Source organism: Hippocampus guttulatus, chromosome 12 (genome assembly GCF_054856545.1).
Source record: "Hippocampus guttulatus isolate MCC_2025c chromosome 12, RoL_Hgut_1.0, whole genome shotgun sequence".
Classification (NCBI taxonomy): Eukaryota; Metazoa; Chordata; class Actinopteri; order Syngnathiformes; family Syngnathidae; genus Hippocampus; species Hippocampus guttulatus.
In genome coordinates, this window is record NC_141272.1 from 7,859,277 (window position 1) to 7,875,157 (window position 15,881).

At 42.9% G+C, this 15,881-nt stretch overlaps 1 protein-coding gene across 2 annotated transcripts in view; it reads left to right on the plus strand.

Annotated features, from left to right (window-relative positions):
- The window catches only part of ssh2a (slingshot protein phosphatase 2a), a 29,546-nt gene that overhangs the window by 9,587 nt on the left and 4,078 nt on the right, over positions 1 to 15,881 (plus strand). Inside the window, exons 1-13 of one of the 2 annotated variants that reach the window (XM_086125022.1) lie at positions 1,077 to 1,737; positions 8,253 to 8,365; positions 8,762 to 8,826; positions 9,583 to 9,704; positions 10,187 to 10,252; positions 10,324 to 10,389; positions 10,676 to 10,870; positions 12,483 to 12,576; positions 12,903 to 13,031; positions 13,217 to 13,263; positions 14,170 to 14,316; positions 14,402 to 14,602; positions 14,691 to 15,594. In XM_086125022.1, coding sequence (XP_085981148.1) covers positions 1,610 to 1,737; positions 8,253 to 8,365; positions 8,762 to 8,826; positions 9,583 to 9,704; positions 10,187 to 10,252; positions 10,324 to 10,389; positions 10,676 to 10,870; positions 12,483 to 12,576; positions 12,903 to 13,031; positions 13,217 to 13,263; positions 14,170 to 14,316; positions 14,402 to 14,602; positions 14,691 to 15,594 — 2,277 coding nt within the window. In that variant the 5' untranslated portion in view covers positions 1,077 to 1,609. Of the gene's footprint in view, positions 1 to 1,076; positions 1,738 to 8,252; positions 8,366 to 8,761; positions 8,827 to 9,582; positions 9,705 to 10,186; positions 10,253 to 10,323; positions 10,390 to 10,675; positions 10,871 to 12,482; positions 12,577 to 12,902; positions 13,032 to 13,216; positions 13,264 to 14,169; positions 14,317 to 14,401; positions 14,603 to 14,690; positions 15,595 to 15,881 lie in introns of those variants that run through there. The other variant, XM_086125024.1, reaches the window with a different exon arrangement.

Genomic DNA, 15,881 nt, shown 5'->3' on the forward strand with positions numbered 1-15,881 from the left:
ACATAATAATAATAATATCCATTTCAGAGAGATGATATAACAGCATTTACTTTGAGGAAGCCTGGATCACACAATTGAGTTAAACAATGTGTTGGCCACACAGTTTGTTGGGAACGTGGAAGCAGATAAAGCTTGCATGCAAGGCAATATTTGAGACACGGTACAGTACATGTAATTCATACACAAAAACAGGATTACTATTCTTACATAAGTGGCTCCAAGGGAGACTTCTTTTCAAACGAATGCATGCAATGGACAGGTTAAGAAGTGTTTTAAATTAACTTGAGCAGTTGTCGAATTTGACAAGGCGGGCGGCAGTTTTATATGGTCTCGTGGTTGACAGTTTGCACATGGCTCTCAATGTTGTCAATATAAAAGGTAATAAAATAAAGTAAAATATCCCTCTTCTCACAGCGCGGACCTGCATTAGTTACATGGTGTGGAATTGGCCACTTTTTTTTTTAAATTTGTAATTTATACTTTGTTCAATTCAAACTCAGCTGAGAAAATCAGTGCGTGTTCATCTCCACATAGGGTCACATTCCACTTAAGCAGCAGATGACTCCAGATGTCTACTTCACATGTTACTTTGCTTCTTATGTAAGAAGCACAAGATTTGGGTGTGGAGAGGCTACAAGTCATCTCAAAGGCAAATCAAAAACTTGCGCAGGTTTATCAGCCTCTATAAATGAACTCACAAGGCATTGTCTTGAGCATTTGTCCACTTTTCCCAAAACAATGAAATAACGTAAATAGTAGCGTACGCTACTAATTTATTTGACCCCTTTTATCGTTTGTCTTTTTGAGGTTAGTAGGGTCCCGTCTGGCTATTATTAGGCGTTCCAAGACTCATGGCGTTGCACTGAGAGTGGTATTTATAGCAAGCCATGCGGTGGCTTGACAATCAACCACTCGATGCACTGCCAGTAAATACTTGGATAAACACACGTTCGGCAGAGAAGAGTACGTAAACAGTGTGATCGGCTGCTTCGAATGGTTGCAGAAATGGCTCGAGCATAGCTTCTTCTTTTTTCCTCGTTTGCCCTCATTGGCTCCGCACTTGGGCCCGCCTACCTCACGCTGTCATTGGCTTCCTATTTCTCGGGCTTGCCTTTTTCGTGTACTCATTGGCTCCCTATCTCATTGTCCCACCTGCTTCTTACCCATTGGCTGTCCTCGTTGTGCCCGCCCACAGCACGTGCCTTGCAATTTTCCCTGCTGTGACTGGAATGAAGTGAACCCTGTCACTGGTCCCACTACTGTACAAACCGGTCGTGTGCCACATTTGAGTGGGGGGAAAATTCACATCATGTTGAAGAAACAGAACGATAACGAATCAAGACTTGTACTACACTGAGTAGTAGTATTGTGTGCTAATCCCCGGTGTCCCTTTTGTGAGACGAGAAACAAACTTCGCATCTACTTCAGATGGCATTCTTTTTTTTTGTTACGGAATGCCACTCTATTGTTTAGGGAAGTGGTTCGGAGCGTGTCTTATTGCCATGGCGGAGCAGACGCGCGGGGGAGTACAGTAAAAGTTTTTGCCTCTTCCGGAGAGCACCTGACATCTGTCCGCTTCCTCCTGCCCGGGCTCCACTAAGCTGCCGACATGACCCTCGGCACGGTGTCCGGCTCTGACAACTCGTCGGCGGTCAGCTTCTGCTCTTGTTGCGGGGCCAAAATGGTGCCTTACTTCACTGACGACGCGGTGGTTTCAAATAATGGCATCAACCAACTGTAAGTGATTTCTTATATAGCGAATTGGGAATCACGTTTCTTCCTTATTGCCCTTTATTATTTTGTATTGCATTGTATTTTTGTGTGCTAGTTAAACAATCGATTTTAGTGTGTGTGTATGTGTTCATATATTTGGGTAGGATATTTCATATTTGGAAATTGTGACATTCGTAAAAGTTTTGCAATATACTCTGCATGTACTCGGTGTACTTCCTGTCGACGTAGCAGCCAGGGTCTTACTCATCATCGTCGTCATGATCATCATCACTGCTGTTTGACCTTATTGAGACATAGAAGTTGTCTGTACAGAGCATGTGTCTTACTGGGCCATACATGAGGCATTGTTTGCTTGATGTTGGACCACCTGAGAAGAGAGAGTGAGAAATTGGCCGATGGTGTAATGCAGTGTGTTTTAGTTGGAGAGAAATAGTACCAGTGTTATTTTTTTTAAACTTAATACAACCACGAATACTCAGGTAGAAACTGAGGGAATAGTATCGTGGTATTCCAAAGATCCCCTTTCCTCCCCCCGCCTGGATGAAATAGGTCGGTTTTGTCACATTACTTGTTACTTTAAAAATAAAACGCCCACAGCTTTAACATCCGTTTTAGTCTGTTTTTAGCGTTTGGTTTTGACTTCATTTTAATTTTAAAAAATAGAACAAGACATGCAGTCTTTGTTAGACCATATACAGGGGTGCATAAGTGGTGTGCAGGTGCATATACGTGCTGAAAATATTCTTGCACTCCCCAGATTTGATTGGGTCAACGTGCATTTACGTACCAAACATTTTCAATGTGACGGCAGTCAGGCCACCCTCCATTCAAAGTCAAGTCAGTTGCCATAATTATTTCCTTGGGCTAACTAAAAATAAAAAGCCTATTAATTGATTGATGTCTGTGTCCAGTATTACCTGTTAGTAGAGCTCGGACTCACCCAAAATCTGTGTTGGCTATTCATTTATCGTTTAACCGGTGAGTCTCGATTCGGTTTTGAATGGTTTCCTAATTTAACTTTGGCCGAAAGAAAACATGTCATAGTTCAAGAAATGAAAAATCTAGTTTGATCATAATGGCACTGCTAAATGAAGTGTACGTACTGTGATATTGCACTTTGTCTACACCTCATGTTGTCCAGAGCACTTAATCAAGCCTCATATTTACTTTTTCAAAAACATGTTGGAGTGTACATCAGTGCTATAACGCAGCCACTTCAAAAAACAGAAAATGTTTCCTTTTTAGTTGAAAATAACTTACTGAAACCTCCAAGATCCTTCCTACACGGGCCAATGGCAGGACGCAGGGCGTTCTTTAGGACTAGTTTTTGGACCACCTGCTTACTAAATGCATACGTCAAGGGACAGTTTAAAAGCTTATTGTAAAGTCTAAACTCATGTGGACCAGATATTTGTGATCATGCAAAGAGAAAAAAAAACTGAGGGTTGAAAAGGCTTGAATACTTGATTCCTGAGTGACTTAATCCACTTTTCCAGGAAATCAATTCATGCGTCTCCCCTGTCTGTGTTTTGTTGAGTGTTTCGTAACATTCTTGTTCAGTCAGCAGTTGGCAGAGCTCTCCATGAGAAATTGCCTTCTGTCATGGGTTTGGGGAAGTCAAGGGCAGCTCGAGCTTTGATTGCAGTGTTTTTGCCTGTGAAGGAAGCCCTTTGAATCTTTTTGATGAAAGGCGCGCTTTCATCAAAATCAAAGTTTTTTTCCCACGGTTTACCAAATTGAGACTGTGACCTTTTCAAACTGCATGCAGTTTGTGGATTGGTTGCAAATGTTCGATTAAAGGCAATAGGCTCTGATTTGAATTTGGTGTTGTTGTGATGTAAGATTTTGGCTCATTATTCCAATACATGCCCATTTCGGTGTTGCTACATTCCCACTCAGGAACAAGGACTGACGGCGACTTTGCATCAGCTGCCAATCTCAGAGGAATTCAGGAATAAACAAAATTAAATTAAACACTAGTTCTTAATGATAACTCGATTATTAAAATGGTAGTCAACTAATCTAATGAACGAGTAGCCATTGATACATTTTGAGAGTAGGGGAAGTTGTGGGGGGGGGGAGGATTGGTGTGTCTGTGTGCGTGTTCTTGATGATATATTTTTGTGCTCGTGTACACTGCACAAAAAACGTATTTAAATAATAAAATCAAATTAAAAAGCAGGTCACCTTTTATTCTATGATGGCGCGTGACCTGCATCACGGGAAGTTGTGAGTGGTCATCAGTATGCAGTTGCAGCTTGTGATCAGAGCTGTTGCAATATCTCTTTTTTTTTTTTTTAATGTTCTCATTCAAAGTTTGTTACATCTGCGATTCACAGATGACTGTTCTGACAAAGCATAGCCTCGTTACCAAATGTTATTAAGGATGCATAACAGATTGAGCCTCCAATGAAAGGTTGTCACACGAGTGTTGCGCTACTCCATTTGGAACTTCACCGTCCTCCAGCACATTTTTCCACAGTGACCCCTTTAAGCAGCAAGGCTTAACATGCACCTATGGCCGTGGTCTTTCCCACGGGGTGCATGCAAGTTTCAAGCCTTATGAGCCTGCCCTGCACTGAGCACAGCCCTAAATTTATCCCAACTCACAGTGACTAATATGGGCACAGGCTGGTTGGGGGGGGGGGGGGGGGGGTCACTTATCTGCCTGCCATGTAGAGTGGTCCTTACATAGTGATTGATGATTGTGTCTCTGACTGATTGACATGCCGCCCTGCCTCTATTCTACAATGGCTGGAAAAAAAAATTCCAATGGAGACTCTTCCTAACTTATCCAGTATCTTAAATAGCCTTTTCACCTACCATGTCAAGTCCGCTTTATTTACTGTATATAATAAAAATTTACAACAGAATTGATCTTAAGGTACTTAAAATGAAGCAGGTCGAGAACTGCCCTTATCACAAAACAAAGAAAACAAACCCTGCATGAACATGCCATTTGGCACCTGAGGCAAGGAAACGGTTCAGTATTTAGTTCATCAATTACTCATTTTCCAACTTTTACTTCCACATAGCATTAGCCCCCCAAAACACCTATAATGCGGTTCGAGGACCCTGTGTAAAGTTCTCATAGCCTTCGATTCCACAATATTCCTAATTTGCATATGCAGGCGACCCATTTGAACTGCTGCAGCGTGTTGTGTCATCGCGAACCCACAAAAGCTTATGTACAGTAAGTGACTGACACGAACTGAATGCCATCTATCAATAGCCTACACTTTTAAAGGACTCGTCTGTTTTTAGCTTCCGTCCTTTAGCATACAACCCCACAACCTCTCCACTTCTCAAGCTAAGATTCCATTCTCTGTGCAGGGTTTGAAAATGGGGGATTGTGCACGACGGGCACAGCCTTCCGTTTACCACTCGCAGTGAAGGATGATAACAGTGTACCGTAGCAAAGCTTTGCATTGCTGTGGAATTGAATGTAGTGACCAAATTGGAAGACGTGCGGAATGCGCAAAAGAGGATGTGATGCAGGGGGGAGTGAGAGGAAACAGCTGGATCAAGGGTTGGCTAAGTTGCGGGAAATGAACACTGCACATGGCTGTCGTTTTGTGTTTTTCTTTCTCGTCCTTGTCCATCCATCGCAATTGCATGCTATACATCCGTGGTCTCAGCAAAACTCAGGAAGGAAGATTGAATGGCTGGAGGAACGAAGAGATTAAGTTACTGAGAAATAAGCGGGATGCTAGGCTGCCTAAAAACTCGGTTTTACACAAGTGGAAGCGTTTGAAATAGACCCACTCGTGAACCCTTTGAACTCTGGTTCAGTGAGTGTAAAGTAGAAACAAGAAATCATCGCTGATAATCCAAACCATTAATACCTGCGAAGAGTTTTGACTTTTCATGTTGACATTGTGAGTGAGTTTGGGTGTTTCAGCAGGTTTCAAGTGTCAGTTCCTCATCTTCCTTTCAAACCCCAGTGGCGATGAAACAACCCGTATTTCCGGTCACTAGAACAGGTTTACCGAGTCTCTCGATATTCTCTCTCTGGTTCCTTTTTTTTCTTCCTACTGTACTGGTCGTGAGTCACAAAATCAGATTCTCGAATAATCTGATGACATCCATGGCAAGAGCTCTATCAAAATTCTGCACAGTATGCTTTGCCCCATCATATAGTAAGACATCAAACAAATGCTATAAGATAAGAAAACCTTTATGTGTCTCACAATGGAGAAATTCCCAATTTACAGCAGCAAAATAATGAAAGGGAGACGTAGAAGAACAAAAAATATATAAATGATCATGATTGAAACGGTGCAAACAACAGGGGCATGCGTACCACTCTTTTACGTCCCCTTTCCTTTTAACAACATCCCGAAACGTTTCGGAACTGAGGACACTAATTGTTGAAGCTTTGTGGGTGGAATTCCTTCCCAGTCTTGCTTGAACTTCAATTGCTAAACAATTTTGAATTTCACGTTAAGCTTCATAATTTGGCACACATGGGTGACTTATATGGACTCCTGGCAGGCCAGTATAATCCTCACACTCTTCAACAACGAAGCCTTGTTGTTGTAACACTTGCAGAATGTGCTTTGGCATTGTCTCGCTGAAATATGCAGGGAAAAAGACCATGAAAAAGACTTGGTTGGCAGCATATGTTGCTCCAAAACCTTTCAGCATTCCCATGCAAGGGCTACTCACGCAACCCCATGCCATCACAGATGCTAGCTTTTCAACTTTATGCTGACAACAATCCGGTTGGTCCCCTTTCCTCTTTGGGCCAGAGGAAACAACATCCACCATGACCAAAAACAATTTGAAATGTGGACTCGTCAGACCACAGTACGCTTTTTCCACTTTTGGTAAAGTTCTTTGTGAGTTTTTGATGCTGTCAGAGATCAGCATTCAATGTCGTTTTTCCAGCCTTGCTGCTTGCGTGAAAAGATTTTGTGATTGACAAAATACATCTCTCTGAATCTTTTGATGATATCATAGAACGTCAGTGATGACATCACAATTTTCCTTGCAATTAAAGAAACATTGTTCTTAAACGATTGGACTTTTTGCTCACGCACTTGTTGACTATCCTAATAAAGGATATCTTATCTTATCTTAAGTAGTCTACCTCACGTCATCCTTTCATGTGAACAAATGAGCCCTTCGGGAATGCTCCTTTTATATCCCTTCATGACACTCCACTATTTCAACCTGATCTGAGCATTCCTCAACTTTCCCAGTCTCTTTTTTTTGCCCCTGTCCCAGCTTTTTTGAGACCTGTTGCGGGCATCAAATTCAAAATAAGAACATTTGATCTTGACCGCGTTATGTTAAAAATAACAATGAAATTTCTTTTTACTTTGGGTCCCATCTGGATGGTGATTATGACTGACAGCAGTCTCTGTGAATTGTAGTTGTGGCCCTTCTGCAAAGCTGTACGTGCGTTCATTTCCTTCAGGTGTGCAAATTGCTCATACATGTTAGGTCAAGTGGTTGTTATTCAAGTGTCATTTGACTCTGTCGTTATTGGCTGATGAATCTTTAAGGTGAGTGGGCAACGTGGTGCCTCTTAACAAAAACAAAACAAAACTGTGCCTGACACTTCCATGCTCCACATAGAACTGATTAGCTTTGGTCTCCCAAAACACTGTTCTCACTTTTATAACGTACAGTATCACCCTCAAAGCAGTGACCTCGGTCATGCTTAATACGATTAAGTGTTCAAAAGGGGAACAGAAGATCAACTTTGGTCCAGAGATTTGGGTGCTGGCCAATGTTTATCCCTATCAAACATTGCGGAGGAGGGGGGCCTGGCTTCATCTTGCCTCTCAGACCCTCTGTCCCCTCCCAGTCCCGCTATCCCTCTTTGCTCACAGCTGCTACAGTGAATGCGTTCAGTGTGTGTAATCCAGCTGTGTGGAGGAGCAGAGAACATTGTGTTCTGGGTTCACATTTTAGCTTGTTTTTGTTCTGATTTGGGGTGAATCCTGCCAAGCCGGCATGAATCAAGAGCTGTGACAATGACATAATTGTTGTGACCACACCACTCAGACATGTGACAATAAACTCACAATGACATAAATTGATTCAACAATTGATTTTTTTTTTTTTAGCAGTCTCATCTTAGTTACCAGCAAGTATTAAAATGGCTGACAACATAGTTTGCTATTTAAATGGAGAAATTGTGTGTGTATATGCGTGCCCATCAAGGTCAAGGTCATCTTTATTGTCAAATATGCTTACATGTGACATGCAGCATAGATAAAATTTCTTTCTCTCAATCCTCAGTGCAAATATGCATGCAAACGTGCTGTGCATTAAACACACAGCTGAGAAGATAGCAGCTACACTGTATAAAAGACATAATATGCAATCTGAACAGTATAAACAATATAGACGATATAGACAATACAAACAGCATAAACAATGATACTTGTGGCTATTGTGGTAAAGTGAAGTAGTGCATTGTGCAATACGCAATGTCAATGTGTCCGTCCATCCATTCATCCATCCAGTGCTTGAAGTGTATGAACACTTTTTACCTTCTCTTACAGTATCAGCGAGAGCTTCCTCACTGTAAAAGGAGCAGCCCTTTTCCTCCCGAGAGGAAATAGTCCCACGCCAAGCTCTGGACCTCACATCAGCCAGCGCTGGAACAAGCACACAGGTTAAAGATATACCGTACATAAACATACATTAACAATGACCTCCTTCTCATGAGCTCTCGTAGCTTTGTTTAGAACCTTACTGTTAATTCCTGGAGGCTATTTGCTGCTTGATGATGAAAATCCATGTGCTAGATAACATAAAAAAAGAAATGAATAAATAAAATTAAATTGGTGTAGGATGTGGCGAAACTGTAAATATTAAAACGTTTCTTAAAATGGCACCATGTTTTGAAACAAAGAAGGCTCACTGCAGTATTTCAAGATGGACAAAATGAAGACAGTGTAGCGGAAACCTGCCCAAGGCGAAATGACACACTATTATGGTTCTAATGTTTACGTTCAACTGTCAAGAATGCCCAGATAAACCAAGACTAAATGCATCAGTTTTTTTCCAGGAGATCTCCAGAAACATCTTCAGACTATGTTCACTGTGCTGCGGCCGGAAGACACAATCCGACTGGTGAGTAAAAGTGAGACACACTGACATATTTTGCTGCCGCACCTGCAACGTGGCAAACGAGACACTGGAGTAGAACTCTAGTTCTGTGATCTGAAGCATGAAGCATGAATTCAAGTATAAAATGTGTTCAATTCTACATAAACCTGCCACGAGTGATTGGTACAGACTTGTGCAATTGCCCACTGATGGTTTCAGCAAACAATAAAATGAAATAAATTCAAATCAATTTTTCCACAAGTCTATTTATTATCTTGATCAGTCCACGTGTGTGTGTGTTATTTTTATAAATTATTGACCGATCTAAAGTGTTGGCAATGACTTTCGCTCTTCGGCGATATTTGAAAAAACGTTTTTGAGTCTCCTGAAAAGTGATGATTTTGGAGGTACGAAGATTCCACCCATATGTTTGCATTCATACCTATACAGTTTAAAGACATAAACACATATTCAAATACTGTGTATAATTTAGGGTGACTGTGATCGACTAGCTAATGTACGTAATGAATAAGGTTTGGATTGAAGTGATCACAACAATTTTGTAACCAATCGCATCATGTGGGGGGTGGGGGGGGATGCACATTTTAGCTACTATGCTGCTACCGATTGTAAGCATCATTGCGTTTCACTTCTCATTTTAGGATAAATGCACAGCTTGTGTTAAACGGGGCAAGAACATGACCAAAGTGTTACTCAGATACATAAAGAAGTCTGATTCATTTTTAAAAAAATATCTTTTTCCCTTCCGGATCTGTCAAGGCTGTGCGTCTGGAGAGTTCCTACGCTCAGGTAACCCGCTACATGGTGGTGGTCTCCACCAATGGTAGGCAGGACACAGAGGAATGCATCGTTCTTGGAATGGACTTCTATTCCTCTGACAGGTTAGCACAAAAATCGCGATAGATGGTTCCCGCCCTTTTGAAATGAGCAGTGAAAAAGCATGGCCCATCCAAATAGTCCTTTTCTTGCATTTGTTTTGTTTTTTTGGGAATCAAAATTCCAATGAAAACAGAAGTTACCGTATTTTCCGGTCTATAAGGCGCATCTAAAAGCATTCCACTTTCTCAAACGCCAACGGTGCGCCTTATAATCCGATGCGCCTCATATATCGATCAGTAATCAAATTTCTTGGCCGTAGTATTTTAAATTTAGCATAGCTCCGTTGAGTGGATGCATAACCCAAATTATAACTATTGTAGCTTCTATTCTATGCGCCTTTTAAAAACAGTTTTAAAATAGGAGATTCATTGAAGATGCGCCTTATACTCCAAAGTGCCTTATAGTGCGGAAAATACGGTACTCTTCTCTTCTAATACGTGGAACCGGTTTCTCCGATATTTGACATGCTGAATGTCCCTGCCAGCTGCTGTACAGTGGGCCTGGTTTTGCCTCTGTGGAGTGACACTCTGATCCACTTGGATGGCGATGGGTACGTCCCGGTTTACACCTTGAGCTGGGAGTTGTCCGTATTTCTGAAACCGTGCCTCTTTCCCCCTGCAGAGGTTTCAGCGTGTCCACTGTGAATCGAGTTCATGTTTTCAAGCCAGTCTCAGTCCAGGCAATGTGGTAAGCATCATTTTAGTGTTTGCTCTGAATACGTATTTATGGCTACAAGGATTTTCATACGAACGTAAGAAAGTAGTGAGAGCTTTCTGTATGTGGTTTCATGCTTTCGTTCCTTGTTTTGTTGTCGGTTCAGAAATGTGTGCTGTCACCTCTGTACACTTTCCACACACAACTCTGCAGTCTGTCCCGCTCATTCAACACATCTCCCTGGTTAAGAGGCCACATAATGACCTTTTGAAGAAGCTCCATATTGATTGGGAAGCTTTGTTTTTGTTTCCCACATCAGGTCGGCTCTTCAGTCACTCCACAAAGCGTGCGATGTTGCCCGCTGCCACAATTACTACCCAGGCAGTCTGTTCCTGACATGGGTCAGCTATTATCAGAGCAGGATCTCCTCCAACCAGTTCTGCATCAACGAATGGAACGCCATGCAGGATGTTGAGTCACATCGTGCCAATTCACCTGTTCTCTTCACCGATCTGTGAGTAGAAGAGGAACTTACGTTCATAACATTTTCCACCATTTAAAATGATCAGCCTTTTTTCCACCGGGCTGTTCACGCATGCATATTATTCAGCACTTAGTGTTCACGAACTAAATTTACTACCGTTAGAAAACAATTAAGCGGAAACATCTCTCCTACGTGTATGTTTACTGAAAACCACCTCCAGGCAGGGTATGTCCTCAGTCAGACATCACGTCTCAGAGAATTGCTCAACTACTTCTCACATTCAGGTTCGTTGCTCAATTTTCCACAGAACACTGAGCAAGAGCGTCCACGCGCTTGCTATGAACCTTCCTTCGGGTAACGGAATGGCATCATAGATGAAGACCAAATAAACGGGCACGTGGCCTAAACTATCGACACTTAAACTCGTTGGCAAACACGATGACAAAGTTGTCAACAGTCCCATAAGGTTTTATGGCTTTACTAATGTCAAAGAAAGTCCCCTCCCTTCTGCCTAGTCATGTAGTCATGTGCGTCCCGTTACGTATTTGGATCGTGTGTGTGTTTTCTCACTGAGATTCTGGAGTGTCCAGAGTAACTGAGCCATTCGCTGTCTTGATTTACATTTGGAAAAGTAGAGTCCAGACACAGATCAGTAGAGCAACACTGGAGAGACAGAAGCAGGTGGCAGGCAAGTACTTGTCCACGTTCAACGGCAGCGGACGATTTAAATAGATCTCTTCTGTTCGGACACAACATAGCTGCCCCCCCACCCCCCAATTTAAAAAAAAAACACACACACACAGGTACTGGCTGCCCTTCTGGGAACATGAACACGTCACTCTTTCCCAGCAAGGGTTGTTTGTGTTCGATTGGACTTCATAAGGTGGACACCCATGTTTTATGACCACTAAGCACACACACTCAAACAATCTGGTATCTAACCACAAACTCCCCAGTGAAATTCTGCTGTTTTCATGTCACTGAAGTGAAGTCAACCGAGGCAGAGAATGGGTTGTCTTTTATCATCACCAGTAATCGTGTTGTCATACGTATGTAAATGATTTTCGGGAGGCGGGGGCGGGTGTCTGTATTCAAGTGCCCTCAGGCTGTCTGTGGTTGTGCCAGGCAGAGCTTTTGAAGGGTTCAGTCAAGACGGTATGCGGTGTCTTTGTTGGCAAAGGAGAATAGCCATTCTCAAGCCGGAGAAATTATTCCGCAGCACTCAAGAACACGTCTTGCACTAAAATAAACAAGCCTACTGACTCAGAATTTTATATCACACCCTCAGCTTGACCCAATTCTTTGGCACAAGGAACTTTGAAGAAGGTAAATTGGCCACTTGAAATGGCGAAATGTGTCTCCCCCCAACAAAAATGTCTAAAACGGCACCAGACAAGATTGCAGGAGTGTTCTACCAGGAAACGTCGTGTCTCACGCTCACATTTTCTCTTCCCACTCCACTTTCGGAGAATTGGACAAAGCGCTCATTCTTTTGTGGAAATAAGCCATCTCATTGGCACTCAAACAATTCGGTGAACGGACGCCATGACGCTTCTTTTTATGCTTGTGTATGTTGAAGAGAGTGTGTGATTTAATTATTTAAATACATGTGCGTTTATTTTATTTTTTATTTTTTTCACAGGCCCACAGAAAGGGAGTGCACGGAGAGACTTATCAAGATGCGCCTCAGAGAGATCATGATGCAGAAGGACTTGGAGAATGTTACCAGCAAAGAGGTGAGAAGCGAGAGATCACATGTCCCGTATTTGCAGGTGCAGGACACCGAATTTTCGTCTCCTATTATAGTTCAGTTCAACTCACCACAGTGAGGTTTTGAGCAGTCATCCCCTACTACATTACGGACACAATGTAGAATGCGTTTACACAGTGCTTAAGTATGTGTTAGACCCACTGTAGATTTGCGGGAATATTTTTGCTGTAGGGCATAGCATGCCATCGAAAATGCTGATTTTTGAACAGGAACTCGAGATTTTCTCGCACGTGTGGTCAAGTGTAGACGCTTTATTTTGCCCGCTTGGCATGCCATATTTTATTTGACTAGATCCGCACAGAGCTGGAGATGCACATGGTCTGCAATCTGAGGGAGTTTAAGGAGTTCATAGACAATGAGATGATTGTGATCCTTGGACAAATGGACAGCCCCACAGAGATCTTTGAACATGTTTACCTGGTAAGACCCACCAAAGCCTTTTTTGTTATTCTTTTACCATGACTCTGGCTGCCGTTGCATCATCTTCTAGTTAATGATTAATAAGACTTGGCTCACTTCGAGGTCATCACAGTGACTGTGTCAAATTAGAGCTCGTCACACAACATCTGATAGCTTAATATTGACAAGAGCCGTGCTGTCTCCAGGGCTCCGAGTGGAACGCTTCCAACCTGGAGGAGCTGCAAAACAGCGGGTAAGACATCTGTCCCCACAGTCACTCGGAGCACACACAAGCTCGGAATTTCACCCAAAAAAAAAAAAAAAGTTCTGTAAATATATTTCTTCTTTTTTTTAATCTCAATTTTACATAAATTATTTGCAGTCTTCATCCCACAACATTAATTTGTTGAAACGATGCAAATAATAGATTTACATGTATTAAGCCGTGTTGGGCCACCATGAGCCAAGTTGCATTGGGCCTGCCAGAACTGTCTCTGGCCCTGATTTTAAACAATACATCACACAAGTTATAATTATACATTCCGGCCTACCTGTGCATGAACTAGTGAGGCGTATCATCTCAGTGGCGGTCTCAGTGGCCAAAATCGGTCCAATCGGTACATATCAAAAAAAAAAAAAGCGATTCAATGCCATATCTTGATATATATAAAACTGGAATGATTGAGTTTGATTTTCAGATTCAAATTGTTTTATATTGTTTTTGGATGAAATTATGACACGAGTAGATGCAGTGTCTAAAAAGAGCAAAGATGATTGATGTTTTATTTGGGGGTGGGGGGGGATAAAACATAAGGTATAAAATATTAGATCTTAAAAAAGCAAAAATGTGTTGATGTTGTCACATTTATTTCTGAAATCTGTACTGGTGGCCCGGTCGGTAAGCTTCGGGCTCTCGGGCCACTGTTAATGTCGGAACCTGCCCTGCTACACTTTCTAAGTGGTTGCAAAGATTCACGAAAGAAAAAATGAAGCAGGAAGCTGAACGTCACACACGTTCAATGAATAAGAGCAACATTTACATAATTGCGTTCGATTTATCTATCAATCGTTTAGTAGTTGTGTGGCATTTACAAAGCGTTGGACAGAAAATATGAATTGATGATGAGATTTAAAGGTTATCTTCCCATCGCTTGTCTAGCGTCCGTTACATCCTTAATGTGACGAGAGAGATAGACAACTTCTTCCCGGGTATGTTTGAGTACCACAACATCCGGGTGTACGACGAGGAAGCCACCAACCTGCTGGAGTACTGGAACGAAACTTACAAGTTCATTAGCAAAGCCAAGTAAGCCATCATGCACACACAATCACACACACTTGCGTTTTCCCCAGCTGCTGCCTAAAAATAATGTTGTTCTTTTCTTTCCAAGGAAAGCCGGTGCCAAGTGTCTCGTTCACTGTAAGATGGGCGTGAGCCGCTCGGCATCGACTGTCATCGCCTACGCGATGAAGGAATACGGCTGGTCGCTGGACGCCGCTTTTGAATATGTGAAGGAGAGACGAGCCGTCACCAAACCGAACCCTTCCTTCATGAAGCAGCTGGAAGAATATCAGGGAATCCTGCTCGCCAGGTGGGATTTTGATGAAAATTCCTCAGAGTAATCTGTATCGGTGCTCACATTTATTTACTCAGAATTTTTTTTTCCTGTCCTTTCCCAGCAAACAGAGGCATAATAAACTATGGCGCTCTCACTCAGATAGCGACCTGTCAGATCGCCCAGAATTGTGTAAATCCTCATCTCACTCCCTGGGACGCTCCGACTCCCAGAGCAACAACAATAATTCCTCCCCTGCCTTGCATCACTTTCTGGGTGTGGCCGTGCTCCAAGCTCTAGTTTCAGAACCTGATGACGCCTGCACATCAACCTCTGACCTCCGCATGCACTGCAACGATGCCTGCGACTTGCCAATTGAGGTGGCGGTCGAAACGGCTTGCGACGACACCCTCCCGCCCCCCTCGCCACAACAGCACGCGGCCGCGCCCATCCCAGAGGAAAAAAAGGCAGCGAAGGCGGTCATCTCGGCTCCCGCCATCATTCCCGAGCTTCCCCCCTTGCTCCACATCCTCCCCCCAACTCCTGAAGTCCAGCGTGCTCACAAGGCTCACACAACGCCGATGGCCAACACAGAGAACAAACCGCTGGAACTTTTTCTTCACTACCCCGAGCAAAGCAGCTCTGCGAACCTTTCTCCCATCACGGCGATGTCCTCAGACACCTCAGAACAGTCGCCATCAGATTTGCAGAGTGAGAAACTCAGCCCACCCAGCCGGGTTGGCAACATCCCTCTGCTTTCTTCAACCGGGCACAGCGACGACAACAACAACCCCAGCGAGTTTCACAACGACGACGACGACGAAGTGGACGGCCGCAGTGAAGCAGACGGCTCGTCGTCCAACCACAGCTCCGATAGCATCGACTTCTTCAGCGCCAGGGAGAAGTTTCTGGGCTTAGCCCAGGAAGACAAAACGCAGACGCTATCAGAGCAAAGGACCCCCTCCCTGGACGGCGATGACAACCGAGTAACCGAGGAAGACGAGGAGAGTGAACACAGCAGAAGTCAGGTGAAAATCCATTTTTATTTTTCCTGTCCTCAAACAGTAATATCGGTTTGAAATTTTATGTGTCTCCATTCAGTAGTATCACCTGTTTTTATTGTCATCCATCTCTTTACAGTAATATACGGTAGGTTTACAGTTTTAAAAAAAAGGGGGGGCGGGGGTATTTTATTGCATCATACCGTAGTGGAGGTTTAAAGAAAAAGAATCAGTTCATTTTCATTCTCTCTCTATAGCAGTATATGTTGAAAGTAGCTTGGGTGCACTTCAAGGTTTTTTCGTCCTCATTTCTA